The sequence below is a fragment of the Saccoglossus kowalevskii genome, chromosome 3 (assembly GCF_978046115.1).
Source record: "Saccoglossus kowalevskii chromosome 3, keSacKowa6.1, whole genome shotgun sequence".
In the NCBI taxonomy this organism is placed as follows: domain Eukaryota; kingdom Metazoa; phylum Hemichordata; class Enteropneusta; family Harrimaniidae; genus Saccoglossus; species Saccoglossus kowalevskii.
Genome location: NC_140643.1, coordinates 40193359 through 40214638, shown reverse-complemented (window position 1 = coordinate 40214638; position 21280 = coordinate 40193359). Strand labels below are relative to the sequence as shown.

The 21280-nt window shown below is 36.3% G+C and overlaps 2 protein-coding genes across 2 annotated transcripts; one reads left to right on the top strand and one right to left on the bottom strand.

The window, feature by feature from the left end:
• The first annotated feature begins 573 nt into the window (after positions 1 to 573).
• LOC100368164 (Y+L amino acid transporter 2-like) lies at positions 574 to 6073 on the top strand. Its single transcript, XM_078009392.1, has 10 exons — positions 574 to 1093; positions 1558 to 1683; positions 2447 to 2540; positions 3910 to 3954; positions 4364 to 4487; positions 4590 to 4693; positions 4967 to 5063; positions 5213 to 5362; positions 5624 to 5816; positions 6027 to 6073. Exons 1-10 carry the CDS (start codon positions 574 to 576, stop codon positions 6071 to 6073), a joined length of 1500 nt encoding a protein of 499 aa, XP_077865518.1.
• A 1369-nt stretch (positions 6074 to 7442) lies between these two features.
• Positions 7443 to 13905, bottom strand: LOC100368313 (Y+L amino acid transporter 2-like). The gene is made up of 10 exons (XM_006811676.2): positions 13440 to 13905; positions 13205 to 13330; positions 11499 to 11592; positions 11066 to 11110; positions 10761 to 10884; positions 9943 to 10046; positions 9581 to 9677; positions 8363 to 8512; positions 7785 to 7962; positions 7443 to 7586 (listed from the first exon to the last, which is right to left on the bottom strand). Exons 1-10 carry the CDS (start codon positions 13903 to 13905, stop codon positions 7522 to 7524), a joined length of 1449 nt encoding a protein of 482 aa, XP_006811739.1. The 3' UTR covers positions 7443 to 7521.
• Positions 13906 to 21280: the final 7375 nt, after the last annotated feature.

The window sequence follows — 21280 nt, the reverse complement described above, 5'->3', positions numbered from 1 at the left end:
AGCATCTGACCGGGAAAATAAAGCACTAACTGTGGTATTTTTAACTATAATTATAAACTATAACTATTTAATTATAAAGTTAACGAAATTTAAAGTACATTTGATTGTATGATTTTAAAAAATAGTTATAACAGATGTCCATTCACGAATACTACAATAGAGGTAGTATTCGCTGTATTGATAATCACGTGTTGCTTACATTTATTACAACGCCCTAATTGGTCCCATGTATACGATAGACAAACTTCACCAATTCAATTTTCTTATACTATGATTGATTTTATTGAAAACTTTGTTTATTTGTTGATGATGCTTTGAAAAGCAGAATAATATTTTAAACGCAATTTGAACATATCATTTCACAGCGTGTCCCTCTGCTGTAATTTTACAATTGTAGGGATTTGTCTTATAAATAGTAATTGCTCAATACAATTTGATCTATATCATGATGGATATTATGATATCATCAAATCTGCACATTGACCCGTGTGCTGTTTATTGATCTTTATGATCAGTGATCAATTGCGTATCAGTGTATTTGTTGTGGCCTATTGACCAGATTTAGTTATCGTCATGGCGAACGAGTTGCATGCACGGCGTCTTGTTCGAAAGAACCCATCGGATATTGTCAGTGGCATAAACGATGAGCGTGAAGCATCTATATCTCGTACGAATGGAGCGCCGGTCGCATTGGAGAGGAATATCGGTCTGCCAACGGCTATTTCCATTATAATGGGTTGTATAATAGGATCTGGTATATTCATATCTCCCAAGGGTGTCTTACTGTATAGTGGCTCGGTTGGTACTGCCTTGATCGTATGGGGTGTATGTGGTATTGTTGCGTTTCTCGGTGCTTTGTGTTACGCGGAGTTGGGAACCACAATCAAGAAATCGGGAGGAGACTATACGTATCTCTATGAGGTATACGGTTCGTTTATGGCTTTCTTGATGATATGGGTTTATTTGGCAATTATTGGGCCTGGTAACATTTCAATAATTTCACAGACATTTGCAGTATATGCAATTGCACCGTTCTATCCTGACTGCGATCCACCCCAACTCGCTGTGGTACTTGTGTCTGAATCATGCATATGTAAGTATACACTTGGGTTGTTGAAATAAACGACTTTGATATGATCGAATTAATCGATTGTCTTGGGTATTTGTGTCGTGTGCAAAACATTCTATCACTATAATAAACTAATGCAGACGTGATGTTATCTGTACATTTGATATCTTGTCGTCAAATGATAAGATGCTAGTATATTTCACAAACAAGCTAGACTGACTATTCTGACAACGTTGACAATAACAAATAAAAAAACACACACACACACACACACAAACGATTTCCGTAAGCGCCATTAGAAAAAATAGTAACCTAGTACCAGGGACTATATCGGACATGAGGGTCGATCTGGTTTGATCATGATCATTTTGTAAACATGTCCCGTCGTATGACCATAAACTTGCTTTAACGCTGTTTAATTGTGAAACTTTTTGTGTATAAAAATTTAGTGAATGATAAATCAATGTCAATGTCATTATTCCTTACAGTTTTGATATATTTCTACAACTGTATCACAGTGCGTGGAACAGCATGGGTTCAGATTGTAACGACAATCGCTAAAGTATTCGGGTTACTCATTATAATTGTGGTTGGAATTGTACAGTTATTTCAAGGTAAGTGCTATCTATATAAATAATTGAGTTGAGTAAAGTTTGACATAAAAACTATATGGTATGGTATGGTGTCAACTTTATTATAGTATTACGCCATATTGTTTGCGTTACGCCATATTGTTTGCGTTACGTTACATGGCTTGTTATTTGAATTGCACTGCGGTATAAAGCTTGTATTACGTTACGTGATTCATGTTAAATCGTTATTGTTTGTATTACGCTATATGGTTGTAATACGTTATATGGATCGTATTACTGTATGTACAAAGCGTTGTTATTTCATTTCGTAATTTTGAAGAAGTTCGATCTTATTGAACTTTACATATCACCTTCTTGATGTTTCCATTTTTATGGATTAATGTCATTGGGAATTTGGATCACATGACAATTTTTCAAGAAACAAGAAATGTTATTGAAAATAGAAGTTTTTCTAATTTTTCATATACTGTGTCTTGGTGACATTAGGAGAACAGTTTATAATATATTCTGTATTCGCTCATACATTTCAAGAAAATAACATAATTATGTCTTATCATGTCCATTATACACAATTATCTCATGTATGATGCATTGTACATATTGGCACAACACAACACTGTGTGGATGTTCATCTATAGCTTTATATGGCATGTATTATTATTATATGAAATGTATTACTATAAAATGCAATCTATTATAATACATACACCACATGTCTTGCAATCGTCCCGCAACAATGGTTTTACGGTAATAACAAATATCGCCACTATTGCTTCAATTCCAGGGCAAACTGAATATTTAAATTTTGATGGACCCGGAACATCTATCACTCGTATTTCATTAGCTTTATATGCCGGTCTATTTTCGTACGGCGGCTGGTGAGTATACAGTATAACGTAATGTGTTTCTAAAAAACTAAATATATATGAATTGGACAGCGAGTCATGGGTAGAGTGACCCGACAATACACATGTATTGAACGAGTTCTACGAGACTTACTGAACTTCTTCAACAAATGTGATATTGTAGTTCGCTAATTTGTTATCCTGTTTATCTCATAGCATCTCATAGCAGCTTTAAAAACGCGGAACAATTGACTTATGGTCGCCACAATGAAAGCATGTCTCCGTCTCATAACAATATCACGGGGAAAATTCTTTTCTCTCTGGGTTCTCCACACGTGTCAGGGGGGAAACTCGTCTCGTCTCTATATCGCGTCCCCTGGAGGTATGGGATCGGGAAAGTCACTTTACGCCTTACAGTCAAATAAGACACACACAACGAAATACGTTTCAGCTCTCGTCTTAGTCGGTCAATCGAGCACTCTATCAGACACAGCGCCCTGGGGAAAAATCCCCAAGACTATCGCAAGGCTGACTCAAGACTCTTTTAGACTGCGTCAACACTCGCCCCAAGGCTCTCCAGGACTGCACTCTCGACTGCGTCTATCGTGCTGTGCTCCCCAAGACCAACTCAAACTTTCTTTATTCATTTTCAAAACTCTAACCAATTACAAAACAGAAAAAAGACTCTAGGGCGTAACTTTCAATCATAAAGCCAATCACACTATGTACTGAATACGTCATATCTTTTGATTAATCGTTCACTACATTAATAACTATGAATATAAACTGTCAGAATGAGTAGTCTGAATAGCGGCGGTTATCTGGTAATTAGTTCCAAACCACTGAGCCAAGTTCCGTCCAAAACTTCAAATAGGCCTAAACGATGACAGACATAACACAGCAATTCAGCTAATAATCAACTAATTAAGTCGATTAACAGATACGCAAAAACAAATTCATGACAACAAACTCATTATATTACGTGTTTCATTATAGTGAACTGTACACTTCACTATAACTAACTAATAGTATTTCCCTTAAGATGTCGTTAGAAAAAGGTTACAGTGTAAATACTATGGAAATGTTGTCCCTTTATCACACTGAACTGTTATGAGTTAGGTTATTATACACACACCGTTCCTTTGTGCTCTGAATGAAAACTGTAAGCATCAGTATGTACGAAACGAAGAAAAAACGGTCGTAGCGTCATAGCGGTGTCAACACGTCGCCTGGGATTCTACAAACTCGAGTGTACTTGTATTTCGGAATATTTCCACAAATAATAATCTCGCAGAAAGATCTCACAGGGAACGGAAAATCACGAATCGAATTATATGTACCTAGGACAGTGTTTAATTAAATGCAATTGTTGATGATGTTTGTTCATGTTTTTTTTTAACAGGACTGCACTGAATGCGATTACAGAGGAGCTGAACAAACCAAACAGGTCATTATGTTTTAGAGAATAAGATTACCCGTTGTCATTGACAATTTAAACTATTATACTTTTATATACAAATAAAATGATACTATAAAGGAGATATATTTCCACTCAAAGTTGCATCCACTTTGTTAAATAAAAACAAAGTTGAGCAGCGAAACTAGCTTGGTAATTGAGAGAAACATGGTCATGGTATCTAAACACTAAAGTAAAAATTTAGCATAAAGTGTAGGAAATCAAAAGGCGCTTATAGATGTTAGTGGGAGGTTTTGTACAGATAATACAAAGTGAGAACGCACGTTTGAAGTCATTTTAGCATACATCAACATACATGCAATGTTTATCCTGTACTTAAAAGGGATGCATCGTACTTGTAATCGTTTTTGAAACGTGTTTTAAATCATTCTAAATGCAGGGATTTTCCAGTGGCAGCTTCTGTGTCGATGTTGTTGATCACCGCTATATATGTAATGACTAACATCGCCTACTTCACCGCCATGTCACCCACGGAACTTCTGAGATCACCAGCAGTCGCTGTGGTAATCACATTTCTTCCAATCATTGAATGGAAATATTCTAAATGCTCAAATATTGTGTTGTTGTAATTAGAAATTCATTATAATTTGAATATTATATTACAGACATTTGGAGACAAGCTTCTTGGTGACTGGGCGTGGACAATGCCGGTAGTTGTTGCAATTTCCACATTTGGAACAACAAATGGAAGCATCCTCACATCATCCAGGTAACATAGATACGATCTTTTGACATTAAAAGTCATGCTTGAACAGTTACTTCCGCAAATCCTTATCATTCTCTTAGGCCGGCCTTAAATACTGATATATCATCACTACAATTGTTTCGAAATAAAAAAGTCAGTCAGAATGTACGTCTGTGTGTGTGTTATTTAGACATGTCTATTGTTATCGATATCTAAAACACAAAACATGCGACAAAAATAATTTTTACGGACAGTAATATTTTAGATAAAATAAACATTTTTTTTTATTTGACACAGAATTATATTTGCTTGTGCAAGGGATGGTTATCTTCCAGATTTACTAAGCATGGTACAAATGAAATACAACTCACCTATGCCATCATTGATCATAATGGTAAGCCGTCGTTAAGACAAAATGAAATTGTATATTCCAACAAATTTTGCCACGCTTTAGTCAGTTACGTCAATACGACCCACTATATAACATTCTCAAAATAGTTTCTCCATTTCTTGATGTGTGGATTTGTATGCATTGAGTTACAGTGGATATTGTCCGCCATATATGGCTTGTACCCGTACATTGGAAGCTTGATAAACTATACAGCGTTTGCTTACTGGTTATTTGTTGGTATCGTTATCACGGGTCAAATATATTTACGATTCCGGAAGCCGTATCTACAGCGTCCATTCAAGGTAACGCATGTCGCATATTGCCTTTACAGTGATCGATTTAATAAAACATTGATAATTGTTCATGTTTGTGCGCAAGGACAATATGACAGAAATATGACAAATCTGTAATTAATAAGAAGCACATATTACGTCACGTTCTTTATTCTTATAGGGAGATAAAATTACAACAAACCTACAAACATTATATCTAATGTCGCCCAACAAATAGATGTATATATATATATTTGTAATCATAGATTTGATAATATTTTTTTTATTCAGATTCCAATTATCATTCCTATATTTTTTGCGATGTTCGCATATTTTCTGGTTTTTGTTTCAATATTTTCCGCAACAATGGAGGCTGTAATCGGACTTATCATTATATTAACTGGTGTACCAGTATATTTTTATTCAGTGTGGACTAATAAACCACGATGGTTATCAAGGATGTTCAGTAAGTGTTCAGTTATTTGTATAAATATTTTGTGTGATTCAGAATTCCTACACTGGCATTCCCACACAAGGTTATATCGTGTATTATAATATAGTATAATTTTGATAAATATATTTCGACTACGTTATTACAATTTTATCATGTGTGTTAATGTATGTCAATGTCAATGTCACAAATCACAGTTATCCTGTTATCATTGTTTTCTAACAGGTAGAAGCAAATATTCACTTCAAAAATTGATGCTTGTCATGAAACAAGAAATTGAAACATACTGACGTGACCTTAGACGTGGACTATACGAGTACAAACAGACGACTCCCTGTATACGATATGAGTCACATTCGTACTAGACAACGGTGACAAGAGGCACCGAGAAGAAATAATCCATATTTACATGAGTCTTTTGACGTTCAGCTTTCTTATTTAGCACATTATACTGGTATCAATTACACCAACTCTTTTAGTAATACTTAAATATCAAACACAATACTTGGAGACATGACTACCATAGTATTACTCTGTGTACTCAATTTAAGAATGCACACCAGAGAACATTTATAAAATAATCCCTATTTACATGAGTCTTCTGACGTTTAGTTTTCATATTTAGCACACTATACTTGTATTACTTACACCAACTCTTTCAGTGATACTTAAAGACGTGAAATATTTCTAAAACAACAAACACAATACTTAGAGACATGACGACCATAGTATTACTCTGTGTATTCAATCTAAGATCAAAACGACAATGAAACCCCGTTCATATATATAGATAATGGTTTCAAATCAAGAATGCACACCATAGAACATTTATAAAAGAACTAATCTAAATGAGACCATCTTACATCCTAGCCAAGCGTAATCATAGTATAAGAAAAAAATATTTCTATTTTCTGACACACAACTGTACTGTACACAAAATGACGAGTGGTTAACCCACTTCCATCGACCATTCAACATAAACCTAAACATAACTATAAGACACACATAATACAAAGTAAATACTTTTACTCACAATTCTTAAGTATTTTGATAAAAATGTTGGGTGTAATTGAAGACTGAATTTTAGTTTTCTTTGACTAATAAAACATTTTGTTTCACATTTCGGAATAACTCGCTGTTGTATGTGACTTTTTCTGCTACATATCCACAAAAATCTAACATTGCCCGTAGGTATAATTGTTCGTGTTCTTTGGTGGAATAAACATTTTGGGCGTTGTGCACTGATCGAAGTTTTAGTAGTTTTAGTTTAGAATGAATTGTTTGGTCATATGGAACTATGTATTATAACCATGTTCATTTATGTCCTGTATTTCATATGTCCATGTGTGTTTGTATATTTTGTACTTTGTTTTGCTTTAAATAAAAATAAAATCAAAACAGTCAATTAATCATGTTATAGTGTTGTAAGTAGTACAACATTTAGCATTTAGAATGCCAACCAACTGCGGTGTCACTAATCACTTGGATAGGTGATACTCAAACAATAAATAAATGTGGTTTTATTTAATCTCGTTGTCCCGCTTGTATACAGCGATTATTTTAATATTACGCTGTATGATGATAGACAACATACAACCAAACTAAACGACCATAATGATGAAGAAAAGAACACACATTTTTTAGACTACAAGATTACGCAGATTAACACAATCATACATATACAAAGAATGCTTGCATAGTGCGTAACATTAACAAAGATTCTTGATTAAAGTCTCAATCAGTACGTTTTTTTCTCTTGACGAACGACAAGCATTATCTTCTGGCCACACCGTAGTCCGGTATCTAAAAGAGAAAAAACGATAAATAAATAGAAATGTACCGTGTACTCACATTTTGTATTGATCATTTATTTCTGTGTATTTTTATAATCTTGAATTCATATATCATGTCCTATATATGACGTGCGTTTGATTGATTTATTGATTGATAGTATTTTACCGGAGTTATGAGACAGTCGTGATAAGAAATATCTATACTCACCAAGTATATTTTTTAACCACCTTGGCTTAGATTTCCACACAACACCATAAAAATAAACAGGTATGCCAGTTAAAAAGATAACCGTACCAATGACTGCTTCCATTGTGGCAATAAATATGGATAAAAACACTAAGAAGTAACAAAACAATGCAAAGAAAATTGCTATTCCAATAGGAACCTGAAAAAAAAATGAATAACAAATTATTCCTAGAACTGAACACAATATTTTTTTATTTCATTGAATTTCGCCTTTTTGCAAATTTCTGCATCTCCAGGGGATCTCGTTTAAGTACACGAATTACCTTTTGAAATTGTGCATCTATTTGATAACGTGGATATCGCAAATCGTATTTGTCCATGGATGGACTATTAGTTAGCTTATCTCAGACTGCTACGTACAATAATCAACTCAGAGTTACCATGCACAATGTTTTAAGGTTTAAGTGACCAATAGTAGATTGCCAGTATCTAGATAGAACCGTGTACCGAAAAACTACTGTACCACCACAAGTCGCGAGCCACTTGAGAACCGTTATGGTTGGGAAAATCAAATGTCTATCAAATATCACGACACTAACCTTAAAAGGACGTTCCCTATTTGGTTGTTTGTAACGTAACCAAAGAAGACCGGTTACAACAATACCAACAAATAACCAATATGCAAAGCCCGTGTAATTAACGAGAACACCTACATCCGGGTACAAACCATATATTATTGACAGTATCATCTGAAGCGTAGTAGTAGAAAAATATATTAATATTAAATGTGCATGTCTATAGTGCTGTTTTAACTGACCGTGACCAGAACTTTAAACACTAAAACTTGTTCCGGTTAACGTTGATGTAACGTTTAACCATGGACATGTCAGTACGTAACATATTTTCTGTAAAATTTAATTGATAATTTGAGAATTTAAGCTATGGTATACATGACATATAGCTGCAATAGTTGTGATTTAAAAAAAATGTAATGACATAAATATGACCAAATCTTGCCGAAATATTGTTTTTGACACAATTGTACGTCGAAGTGAACCTACACAAAAGTCACATAAAATGCAACGTCAGCTGATCGTCGAGTGGTCCCCATTTGGTTGAAAAATAGCCACGTGACGAGAACCGCAGAACCATGTGATGACACACACTATTATGGTAAATTACGCATAAAATCTTCAGTAAGGGGCCGTCAGAGATGGAGACGTATTTGACATTACGCCCAGGGCCTGGTAAAATTACCCTCTTGTAGCGTAACCCCTGAAGTTTGCTCGACAAAATTAGATTTCGAATGATGGCGTCCTCAGTTAGACGCAACCCTGTAGTCATCTTTTTCCACTTGCAAGTTATTTAATGTACAACGTCATTATATAGCGTATAGGATATGCTTTTTCGGCGATGGCCCTTACAAATTGACACTATAATTATTTAGGAAATGTTTGTATAAACAATTTAAAAAAACGGATACATATAATATACATGCCGCTCTAATAGAGTAAAGATGTAAAAGTGGTATTCAGTAAACCCATTACAAAACGCGAAAAATATACATAAATGTTCACAAAACGGAAGTTACTGATTCGTACCAATTACCGTCAGAGGGCGCCTTATACCAAACACAGATATGACATTATTACGATAGTTATTGATAACGTTTCATAACTTGCTTTCTGACATGATTCCTATCGTGTGAAGCGCTGTTAAAACTTACTAATATTAAAAATAAATTAATAAATAATGTGAAATATTTTGATAAAGATCAGAAACATGTCGATAACGATAGATATGTAGGACACACTCACCCCTGAAATAATGGCAGGCATAGGAGTGTTATATCTGATGTTCACCATAGAAAGTAGATCCGGTAGCATTCCATCTCTCGCTGCTACGAATACTAACCTATCAACGTATTAATTGAATACTGAGTAAAACGTGTTTGTTTTGTAAGAGAAATTAAAGATGATTTGCTTAGAGGACGAATACATTATAGTAATTGATAAGATTCCATTGCGACAATTCAAATGCTTAAAGGGTGGCAGTCATCGTGTCGCGTCCTGTTCGATATGGGACTCATAGCGACGTATACAACGCTTGTAAAATACATTGTTTATTTACATGAAATTCAAACACACGCTGCGCGACGACCACCGCGCTTTAACAGTACCTTGAAAATCCGAGCACGCTTCCATTATTCGAACCAAACGTTGATAAAGCCACCGTCACAGGCATAAGCCATGCAAAGTTGCCCAGTACTTGATCGCCAAAAGTCTAAGAGATTGAACAATATGTTATATCAACATGCAGTTACATATTCCCAAACTATACGTCTAAATACAATCATAAGAATGACCAAAACAGTCAACAAAACGACACTCCACTCTAATGACACTCCACATATACAGTTAATCGAACAGTTCAGTTTTTACAATCAGGGTTGGTCAGCAAAAACCGAGGCAGTCACTTTAATTTTAACAATACAAAACGGGATTCACGAATTCTTAAATGTATCACCATGAACTGGTAGCTGACTGAATAAAAATAATGATTTGTGATTTCCCATAGCGTTTAAATTACGTTAAAAAAGTATACGATGTAGAAACAGTGCTTATACATATACGTAGGTGTTCATAAGGAAAATGATATTTTTTTTCTGTCAAAATTGAGAAAGCACTACTTTTCATTCAATAATATATATTCTATTTTTGGTATTCCCCTTCTCCTAGAGTAGATCATCAATTTATTGAACAAATGACCGGGTAATTATTTTTCATTACAACTTTATAACAAATTAACCGGCCACCCCTGGTCAACTTAGCCGTTGCTTACGCTAAACTCGGTGACTTTATTACCTCAATAGGCGCTCGTTTTTATATACAGGGTCCGAATAATTCTCGTACTATGTGTTAGTTATAGAACCATGTACATATAGTGACAAGCCCATGTGCCTTCATCATTTGCATGACGTTTAATAACGATACTCACTACAGCTACTGCCGGTGACTGAAGTACCTCCATTGGTGACATTACGGTAAAGTAGGATATATTTGCCATCACGTAAATAATAGTAATGGTTATCATAGAAAAAGATACTGCTATCGGAAAATCTCTTTAAAAGAAGAGAAAATGTAGGAATTAAAATTCATTATTTAATTTATTCAGTCATTCAATCAAGCAGCTAGTGATTTAATGTGCGCGCATCAGTGCTTTAAAAACATGTTATAATATATAGGTACGGGGTCGTGGTGGAATTATGCATAATACCATGATGTAGTAAATCTCTTACCTACCTTTTGGGGTTATTCATCTCTTCCGTTACAGCATTTAATATCGACCTGTAACAGAACAAATAGTATAAGCCAGCATTGCCTCAATAAATTTGTTTGAAATTGTCGGACATTCTCCTCATACATATTTAGCATAATGTGTCTCATATGATAGGATAAAGCTTCTAGAATAGAAGAATTCGCGCTTTCAGTGACAAAATCAAGATTTTTTTTTAATATTTTGAAATTTGCTACTTTGAGTGGTTATTACTGAAATCTAGTATTGATTTTGATAGGCAGTGCCCACTTTTATTCGAAAATAAATACAATTTTATAACTTATACATATACAAATTATACAGAATGTAGGCGGTAACATATAATCTTCAATGAGAAACATAAGTTTAACTATAAGTGTCAACGAACATGAATATCATCTTTAGATATACAATACTCACCATCCCATATATGAGTAAAGACCATTGAAAAAAGCCAGTGATAATCTGAATACATTTGTACCAGGTCCTTCAAAGTTCAAATATTGAGTTTCACCTAATACAAACAAACAAATATATGGTATCGTCATATGAGGGCGCAGCAATATATAGTTATACTAGATTTGTCGTTGGAAACTGTGCCTGACACAAGATTCTGGTATGACAGTCCGAGATCTGAAGACAACGAATTCACTGAAATTTACTGTGTTACGTATGTGTCTATGTGTATACCCATTATTTAAATGTAAATGTTGAAACATTAGCGTCGATAGAGCGACACTATGGAGAACATTTCCTGGCCAATTTGGAGGTGCGATAATGCATGCTACACAGCGTTTACGGATGCGTTCATTCATGATTTCAGTCTAAAGCTTTATTTTGTTTCAATCACTGTAAAACATCTCCCTCAAGTAATGAAGAGGTCATCTAGAGAAGAAATATGCCAGACCAAGTTTTTCTGGTCCATTTAGGAAAAATAAATCTACAAATAATAACGTTCGGGGGTTCGCGAAGCTTATTTTTCAGTCGAAAGCCTTATTTCGACAAATTAACGTAAACAGAACAGAAACGAGCGCGGTATTGTCAGGGGTAAAACTTCGTTCTCTCGGGGTTCTCCACACTGTCAGGGGGGAAACTCGTCTCGTCTCTCTATCTCGTCCCCTTGAGGTACGGGATCGGGAAAGTCACTTTAACTTTACAGTCAAATAAGGCACACACAACGAAATACGTTTCAGCTCTCGTCTTAGTCGGTCAATCGAGCACTCTACCAGACACAGCGCCTTGGGGAAAAGTCCCCAAGACTCTCACAAGGCTGAACCAAGACTCGCCCAAGACTGGACTCTCGACTCTCAGACTGCCTCTCTCTACTCTACTGCGTCTATCGTGGAGTATTTGCCAAGACCAACTCAAACTCTCTTTATTCATTTTCAAAACTCTAACCAATTACAAAGCAGTAAAAAGACTCTAAGGCGTAAACTTCAATCATAAAGCCAATCAAACTAAGTACTGAATACGTCATATCTTTTGATTAATCGTTCACTACATTAATAACTACGGATATAAACTGTCAAAATCGCGACGGTTATCTGGTAATTAGTTCCAAACCACTGAGCCAAGTTCCGTCCAAAACTTCAAATAGACCTAAACGATGACAGACATAACACAGCAATTCGCTAATAATCAGCTAATTAAGTCGGTTAACAGATACGCGAAAACAAATTCATGACAGTATCACGAATTTTCCTAGACAAAACTTTTCAGGTCAATTTTGAAAAGCTGATTTCAAAATTGTATTAAACAAACCACTAAGGTTTTAATCTTACCAAGAATGATTTACGTTTTAGTTAATATCGAAATTTATTGGAAATAACGACACTTCAGTCCCGGAGTTTATGGCGTATAACCCTACATCATCGTTCCTCATATAACAAACTCTACAGGATTATACCTCGGTTATTTACAACCAACGTTTACCAAATCGATATCAGAGTCATTCACATAAAACTAGTTTATGATGTCATAAACATGGTTTCATAGAATCCGTACTCCCAAAGTGACCAAAATGGTTGACCTGGCAAATTTCCCCCAACGGATGAGACCTCTCTTGTCCTTCTCGTCTATAAGGTTGAGTACATGCCGTTACAAGACAAAACATGTTGTTTTCTTACCTTGACAGAGCCGTACTACACCAACCAATATGATAATTCCTAATCCCAAGACTTTAAACACCGTGCATATATTCTGTACCCATGCTGCACCGCGCACAGTCACACAGTTATACGTGTAGACACAAACTATTAAATAGAAAATATATATAAATTGGCAAATTTGTTTAAAAGGTTTTGTTTTCAATATTTGTGGACCAGCCATTACTCGAAGTCTCCAAGAAGTATATCAACTTACTAATACAAGCCTCTGATACCAAAATCACGACCCAGCTCGGTGGCACACAATCTGGATAAAATGGTACGATGACGTAGACGGCGAAGGTCTGTGAAACGATCGCTATTGTTGCTGGTGATACAATGATAACACTGACCCATAATTCAAGATAAGCCACAAACGGACCAAAGGCCTCGTTCATATAGGTATAATCGGCACCGGACTTGGGGAAAGAAGACCCGAGCTCTGCATAGCAAAGTGCACCAAGTAAAGCGATGATGCCGCACGCCGCCCAAACAATCAACGCTGTGCCTACCGAGCCGCTGTAGTATAACACACCCTTAGGTGATATAAAGATTCCAGAACCAACAATTGAGCCCACGATTATACATATACTACTGAATAGTCTGAACTCTTTTTTCATGGCAACAGCGTCATTTTCTCCTTTGACGTCGGGATCCTGTGGAAATTCCTCCATTTGTTCCATCTTCAGGTCTGTTCACTGCGTTCTTCACTACCAAAAATAGACTTCACTACAATTGCTATACGATTCGCCTATGCTTCGAAATTGGTCATGGCGCGTTGATTGGTCGCATTTTTAATGAATAAATTATTTATTCGCGTCATTCAAACGCCCTTATTTGCATAAGTGTACATTTCTTCTGCGATCGCATCAAAATTACAATGCATCATTTTATCATTTTTCTTTGATGTGACAACGTACCACACATCAAACCCATTCACCTTCCAATGAGAAAATATCCATCAACAATAAGGGTACACGTGAATGATATTTTTCTCGAAACAACGAACAGAATCCGGTTTCAAGATGTAATCATTCAATCGACACAATTGTACGTATGCACATTGATTTACTGCGACTGCGAAAATTTTACATCAAGAAATACCAATACAGCAAACGCCTATATGATTCTGTGGCATTGGAATCACGCGCCAATTGACAAAAATGGGCATGTAATTTATTAATTATTAAAGTGAGCGACTTTTAGTGCGGACACCATGTCTTACATGATTGTTTTTTTGTTTTTTTTGGAGATATGCAAAAATCTAGGTGCAACAAGAATCGTATATCAAATGTGCTGGAGTCCATTTTTCTAGTGAAGCAGAGAAACAGACGGAGAAAGCTGGGATAACTGTGTGCCTCTTCCGAACACGTGTTTGGTGTTATCGATCAAAAGTTAATAGCACCTTCATGTTGTGTCGGCCTAAATGGCGTGTTGAACGAGAGACCATTGGCCTCTGAACTCAAGGGTTTACGACCCCCCAATATAATCTGCAAACTCACAGGTGAGGTGAATTTTCATAGCAGGAACAGAAAACAAATCACGTAAAATGTATTAAAATAATACTTGGTATTAACAAATGCACTGCAAATAATACATCATAATAATGCAATGTTGATTTTTATGGTATCGTGAATACACTGTGAAGCATTTGTGGAGTGTGAAGAAAATGAAAATTGAACGAATGTTTTATTTGTGTGCACCATGTTCCTATGATGATTATGGCAGCTGTCGTCTAAAAGCTTTCCTTTAAGTCACGCCCTCTTGCGGCGAAGGCTGTTCACATCCATAGGGTTCACATCAGGCTCAATCTTCGATATTGTTCGATTGTCTACTATATATATAAAATAATCCATTTTCCTACGAAATTATTTTAAAACAAATTTCTGGTGTGAGAAGAACCTCTGACCCAGTGAATATATATATTTTAATGTTTAATTTCTTCGAATAATCCTCTTCTCTAGCAAATGGCGCCCATACTAAACGTAAATAAAATCAGAGTCAGATGAGTCGCTTACACCTATTGGCTAAACTTCAAATGAGTGTAGGAACCATTGATGCCGCAATGTATATTGAGAGGAATGCAGAAATTCGTGTTTGCATGTCTGATTGTAATTTTTGTGATGGGTGAAAGATGTGTTGATTGGTTGTTGGGTCATTAGTTTAGACATCATGCAGCTTGAAATGGTATGGTCCTAATCAAAATTCGCTATGACCCCTTCTGAAAATAGTGTTTTTTATGAGTTTGTATATAATATGTCAAAAAAAAAAGGTATGCCGAACAAGATGTATTAATTAATGCTGGCAAACTGTGATACAAAATCTATACGTTGTATTGTTATGCTTCTAAAATACATTTTTAAAATGTCTTGAAATATAAGAATATGGATTGTAAAATCTGAAGATGTGTCTAGCAAACCTGGATTTGATTATAAATATCGAGTAATTTTTATATTGTAATAGGTAAGCATATTGACACTGAAGTGACTGGATACTGGTTAATTTACTGACGGTTCCTGTCTCTTAATTTGGTATCCTCGGGGGCGGACATCCGGGCATTTTCACCGCCTGGCAACCCGCGGCGGTGAAAACAAAGGCCCAAAACTCGCAGAAAACGGTACTTTGGGGTGATTGTTGAGACTCCTCTGAACAGTGCAACAAGATTAGCCCTACGTGTGTAACATATATAAATTACTTAAAAGTTGAGTTTGTATTGTTTTCTCGAATTTTCACCGGCTCGACCGACGTTCCACAGCAGCGCGCAAAGAGCCCATAGAAATGCATGGTACAGTGGTGCGCGTCTTAGCAACGTGGAACGTCTGTGACGTAGCTCCGCCCCCGAGGATTGATGGTTGTATTCCATTTACCAGGAATTGCCCCGTGAGTAGCATCCATGTCACGTATGCTCCTCACGTGTATATCGTCACGTGACTTTGAACAACGTAACGAGTCAAAGTAAAATGCAGGAAGATGAACACAATTAATATTCAGTGTAGTACATAATGTAGTGTTTTCTATACGATAATTTACCAGTTAGATTGAAAAAAATAATCAGTAACTTTAAAAAAATGGATGGTCATGAGTTTAAATACGTGCACTTCAAGTGCATGCATGCTGTCAATTCGACACGGCAAATGGCTGACATTTTGTCCACCCTTTTCTATAAAGAACCTTCGGAGTAAGGAGATATTACCGGAGTAGGGAAAAAAACTATAAAAGCGATAAAATAACTGTGATGTAAGCAAATTATGTATTACAAGCGCACGTCCTCTGCAGGACATGATTGCAGTTGTAAAAGGCGCCAAAAACTCATTTTGTTCTATTTCAGTCTAGTTTCTGTTCGTGAATGTTTTGGTGTTCCCCAAACACACACCCACATGTTTTAGGTAAGTTCAGTTCCACCTAATACCTAAAGGCGAGCTGCAAATGTTTTGCCAGCTGCCAACCCACAGTTCCTCTGACTTTTGAAAGTTGATTTTGAAATTGGATTCGCTCTCATGGATTTTCAACTATTGTGCCAATTTATTAAAATCTTGTTTGCGTGTAATGAATATTTCTATGTCATCAGCTACGCTGTTGTGAGGGCACTGTTTACTCTGATTAGCATTTTTGTACAAAAGAAAAATATAATGAATAACATTTTGTTCAAAACCAAATGCACATGATGTATTGAACAAGAAGATGTGGTTGATTCTGTCAAAGGCTGTTTCCTGACCAAGAGCTACAATACTCAATGGAGTGTTTGTGGTATTACAGTAATCGGATACAATATCGCAGTAGATAGACGACTTTCCCAAAGATACGGCGTTTCGCACGCGCGCGCATGTCGTTTTGGGGTGTTACGTAAACTTGCATGCGTGATATTATGCTTCTTGGTACACTAATCGTTGTCACAAAAATAAAATTCCAAAATTTCCATCTATCGACTATCAGCAAACTGACATGTTTGTATTTTCAGCTATGACAAAGCAGAAGTATTTTTGCACACCAGTTTTGCTACTTCCGGGAAAGTGGTCTATTGATGTTGTCGTGAATGTGATCTGCAGCTCTGATCAGGATGAATGATGGAACCAATGACAGATCGAAGACGGAGTGAGAGTGTTTTCGTGAAGATCTTATAATCACTGCACAGGAGGCTAACATATCGCTAACATATAAGTTTTTAAGGAGGCTAACATATAAGTTTTCAAGACAAGTGATCTTCCTTTTTTGTGGAGGAATGTCACGACAGCCCATGTGCAGAATAAAACAGGCAAAAACTTAGCAGAAGTCTCTACGAATGATGCTCCGAAAAAGTTATATGGGAGTGCACCCACTGGCAAGAACCTTAACTATTTTCGTAACTTCTTCAAAAAAATGGTTTCATCTAGATATTCACGATCAGCTTCACTTAAATAATATTTTGTGTGTGATGTGTAAAGGCGTGTATCTCACAAGGATCGTCAGCTAGCCTGCAATTTTCCCGCTGAATGTGAGCTATCGCTTTCTGTGCCCGGTCTTCTTTTGAAATAGTCCTGTGACAACACTTCAATTTTATGTTTTCCAATGTGCCACTATGCTTGCAAATTTTTGAATGTATCGTGACGTTATTGTTGCCACTTGGCCCATGATTCTGTATTGACATTCACATATTCTGCGTCTTCAAGAACATCAGATGTTCAAACACCAGACAGAAAATAAAAAAAACTGACAAGCAAATTAAAGTAGAAAAAAAAGGTAAAATAAATTGGATTGTTTTCCATATTTGTGATGGTGAATATTTGGTTTACTAATGCATGTACATGACCTTATCTTGAGATAGCTGACTATATTGTTCTTCGTCCTCCATGGCGCTCTTTTCACAACATAGACATTTTTTGTCAGATATATCTGTGTTGTTATATCTCCCAGTCTCTATTTGTAGTCTGTGAGCACTAATCCTCAATTTTGTCATTGATGATCTGTGATGAGTATTTTTGACTACGTGTAAGTATTTTCCAAAGCCAAAGTCTGTTTTCAGTTCTCTGTAAGTGCGCCATTCGAATTCGATATATACGCGCTGCATTCGAAGTACAGAAAATTCTGGAAAATGCTTCATATTGGATATTTATTTTGTATCTGTGATCATCGATACAGAGATTTACCGTGTGTGATTCGATGGCTTAGTGACACCATAAGATGCTGAAAGTTCGATCACAATCGAATGTAGGGAACTGCTCGATGATGTTGGTAAGGCAGATACATTGCGAATACCGTGGCTGTTTATTATAGTGCGCATATTACCTAATATGTCAAAGGCTTCAAATTAAATTTTAAATTCTGGAGAGACATTCGTCTTGAGTTCTACTGTCCAACAACGAGATGGTCCTATGCGAATGAGCTATCATATCGGTTGACTGTTTGTATTGCGGTGCTTGTCCTGACGGTTGGTGGAGCAAATGTGTTACTATTCAAGTTTGGTATTGATTCTAGTCATAAATGGTTAGAAGAAACTGGGCAATTATGCTTCCTAGAAGACAAATCTTGTTGCATTCGAATTTTTTAAATCAGAAAGCCGAAATTCTTTTATGTTCGTTGAACCAAGAACAATGGCCGTTGACAAGCTGCTTCAAGGTATGCCAATCAGGCAGTGTTATTATACATTCATCTACTTTGACTGATTATGTAACACGTGAGTTTACAAACCCATTTATTGCACACTTGTTACATTTAGCTGGTGATATTGAACTCAACCCCGGTCCCCGTGATAATGATGTCATTGAAGTCGTGTCGTCCATGAAGTCAGAACTATTAAACGAAATGAAAAAGATGAGGGAAGACATACATCATGAGTTACGTGAAACGTGTTCAGTGATAAGCCACGAGTTTTTTCAACTTAAAAAATCGTTTGACAAAGTTGAAGTGGACGTTCGTGAACTGAAGGAAAGTAAGCATGCAGTAAATTTAGACTTGGCCTCTATATCTATGAAGCTGGATGAATTATGTGATCGCATAGAAACCGTCGAAAATGATGCAGATAAATCGGAATCGATCTTGCGGAGGGAAAATGTTCGGCTGTACGGAATTGAGGAGATACCGGGTGAATATTTTGAATATGCATGTGAACAAAAAGCAGTGGGTACCTCGTGATATAGTTAGAGCACATCGAGCACCAGGTAGTAGAACAAATAGTGCGCGTCCTGTTATCGTAAAGTTTCACCACTGGGACGATAAAATGCTTGAGTTGGCGGCCAGATCGGAACTTAAGAAGGTTGGTATCGGCATTGGCAATGACTTTACAAAGCGACAACGAAAAACCGTTACGGATTATAAGAAGCAAGGTAAAATTGCTTATTACAAGAGTGGAAAATTGGTTGTAATAGATAAGAAGATAGAAATGGATAGTACAAAGAAAACAAGGACCAGAAACACGGCTACAGAAACACACAAAAGAAAACGCAAGGACAAACATATATCAGGGGGAAAATTCTTCTCTCTGGGTTCTCCACACTTGTCAGGGGGGAATCTCGTCTCGTCTCTATATCTCGTCCCCTTGAGGTGCGGGATCGGGAAAGTCACTTATACTTTACAGTCAAATAAGACGCACACAGCGAAATACGTTTCAACACTCGTCTTAGTCGGTCTTTTTTGCACTCTCCAAGACACAGCGCCCTGGGGAAAAATCCCCAAGACTATCGCAAGGCTGACCCAAGACTAGCCCAAAACTGGACTGCCTCAAGGCTCGCCCCAGGACTGGACTCTCGACTGCTTCTCTCGTGGAGTATTCGCCAAGACCAACTCAAACTCTCTTTATTCATTTTCAAAACTCTAACCAATTACAAAGCAGTAAAAAGACTCTAGGGCGTAACCTTCAATCATAAAGCCAATCACACCAAGTACTGAATACGTCATATCTTTTGATTAATCGTTCACTACATTAATAACTACGGATACCAACTGTCAGAATAGCGACGGTTATCTCGTAATTAGTTCCAAATCACTGAGCCAAGTTCCGTCCAAAACTTCAAATAGGTCTAAACGATGACAGACATAACACAGCAATTCGCTAATAATCAACTAATTAAGTCGGTCAACAGATACGCAAAAACAAATTCATGACAGTATCAACGAATTCTCAGACTGTATGTTTATCATCTCGATCCCAGACAAAGTGACATCATCAGATGATATTCATGAACAAAAAACAAATACTTTTAAATCATTTTTTCATAAATTGTATTACGCATCACATTACCTATACTATCAAATACTTTTTGTTTTAACTATATATAATTATATGCACGCAACCTGACCCTTTGACCTCGATTTGGCTTGGACTGAATATTTTATTTTAAACAATATTCTGACGTGAAATACAAAATGTATTTCAACACAAGTACGACAGGGTTGTCTGGGGTTTCTTTCCTGATTGTTGAGTCTTCGCAATGTGTTTTGTATAATTATTGTTGTTTTCCCCCGATGCTGAAGGACCGTAAAGCTAAATGGCAGTTACATGCATGGGCTGAGTGAAAGAAAATATTTCTAAGCCTAAAATAAAACCTAATATTACACCTCTTTGTGTATTTGTTAATTTTACATATGTTTGTCATGACAGTATGTTTGTAAATATCTAGAAAAATCTCGTCTTTCGTTGATAATTTCGATTGTTTGTTTGGAATGTCGATCCCCGTTGGTTTTTCCATACTGAGTTTAGGAAGGGCGTCGATCAACACCGTGACAATCAGCCGAGAGAAGACAAACATTGACCGTAATTCATGGAGATCATGTCCGTAATTTGTGGGCTGAAACCCCAAATAATTAATCAAGTATTATTATTTTAATATATATTTTATTTTACATCGCAAAACTAAACCATGCCCAAAACAGAGCTAGAGTTGTTCGCGGTGAAACAACCGCATTGAAGACGATGCAACTTCAGCTAGCCATTTCTTACCTTGAAATAAAAAAAATAAAAATTCGAAGAGCATCGGGGAAAATATTAATAATCATCCTTATCAATCGCTTGCTTTATTTTATTCGAATCCATGAAATTCACGATTTTTTTTACATTTGTTGGCAACTTCCGCGCTAAAAATGATT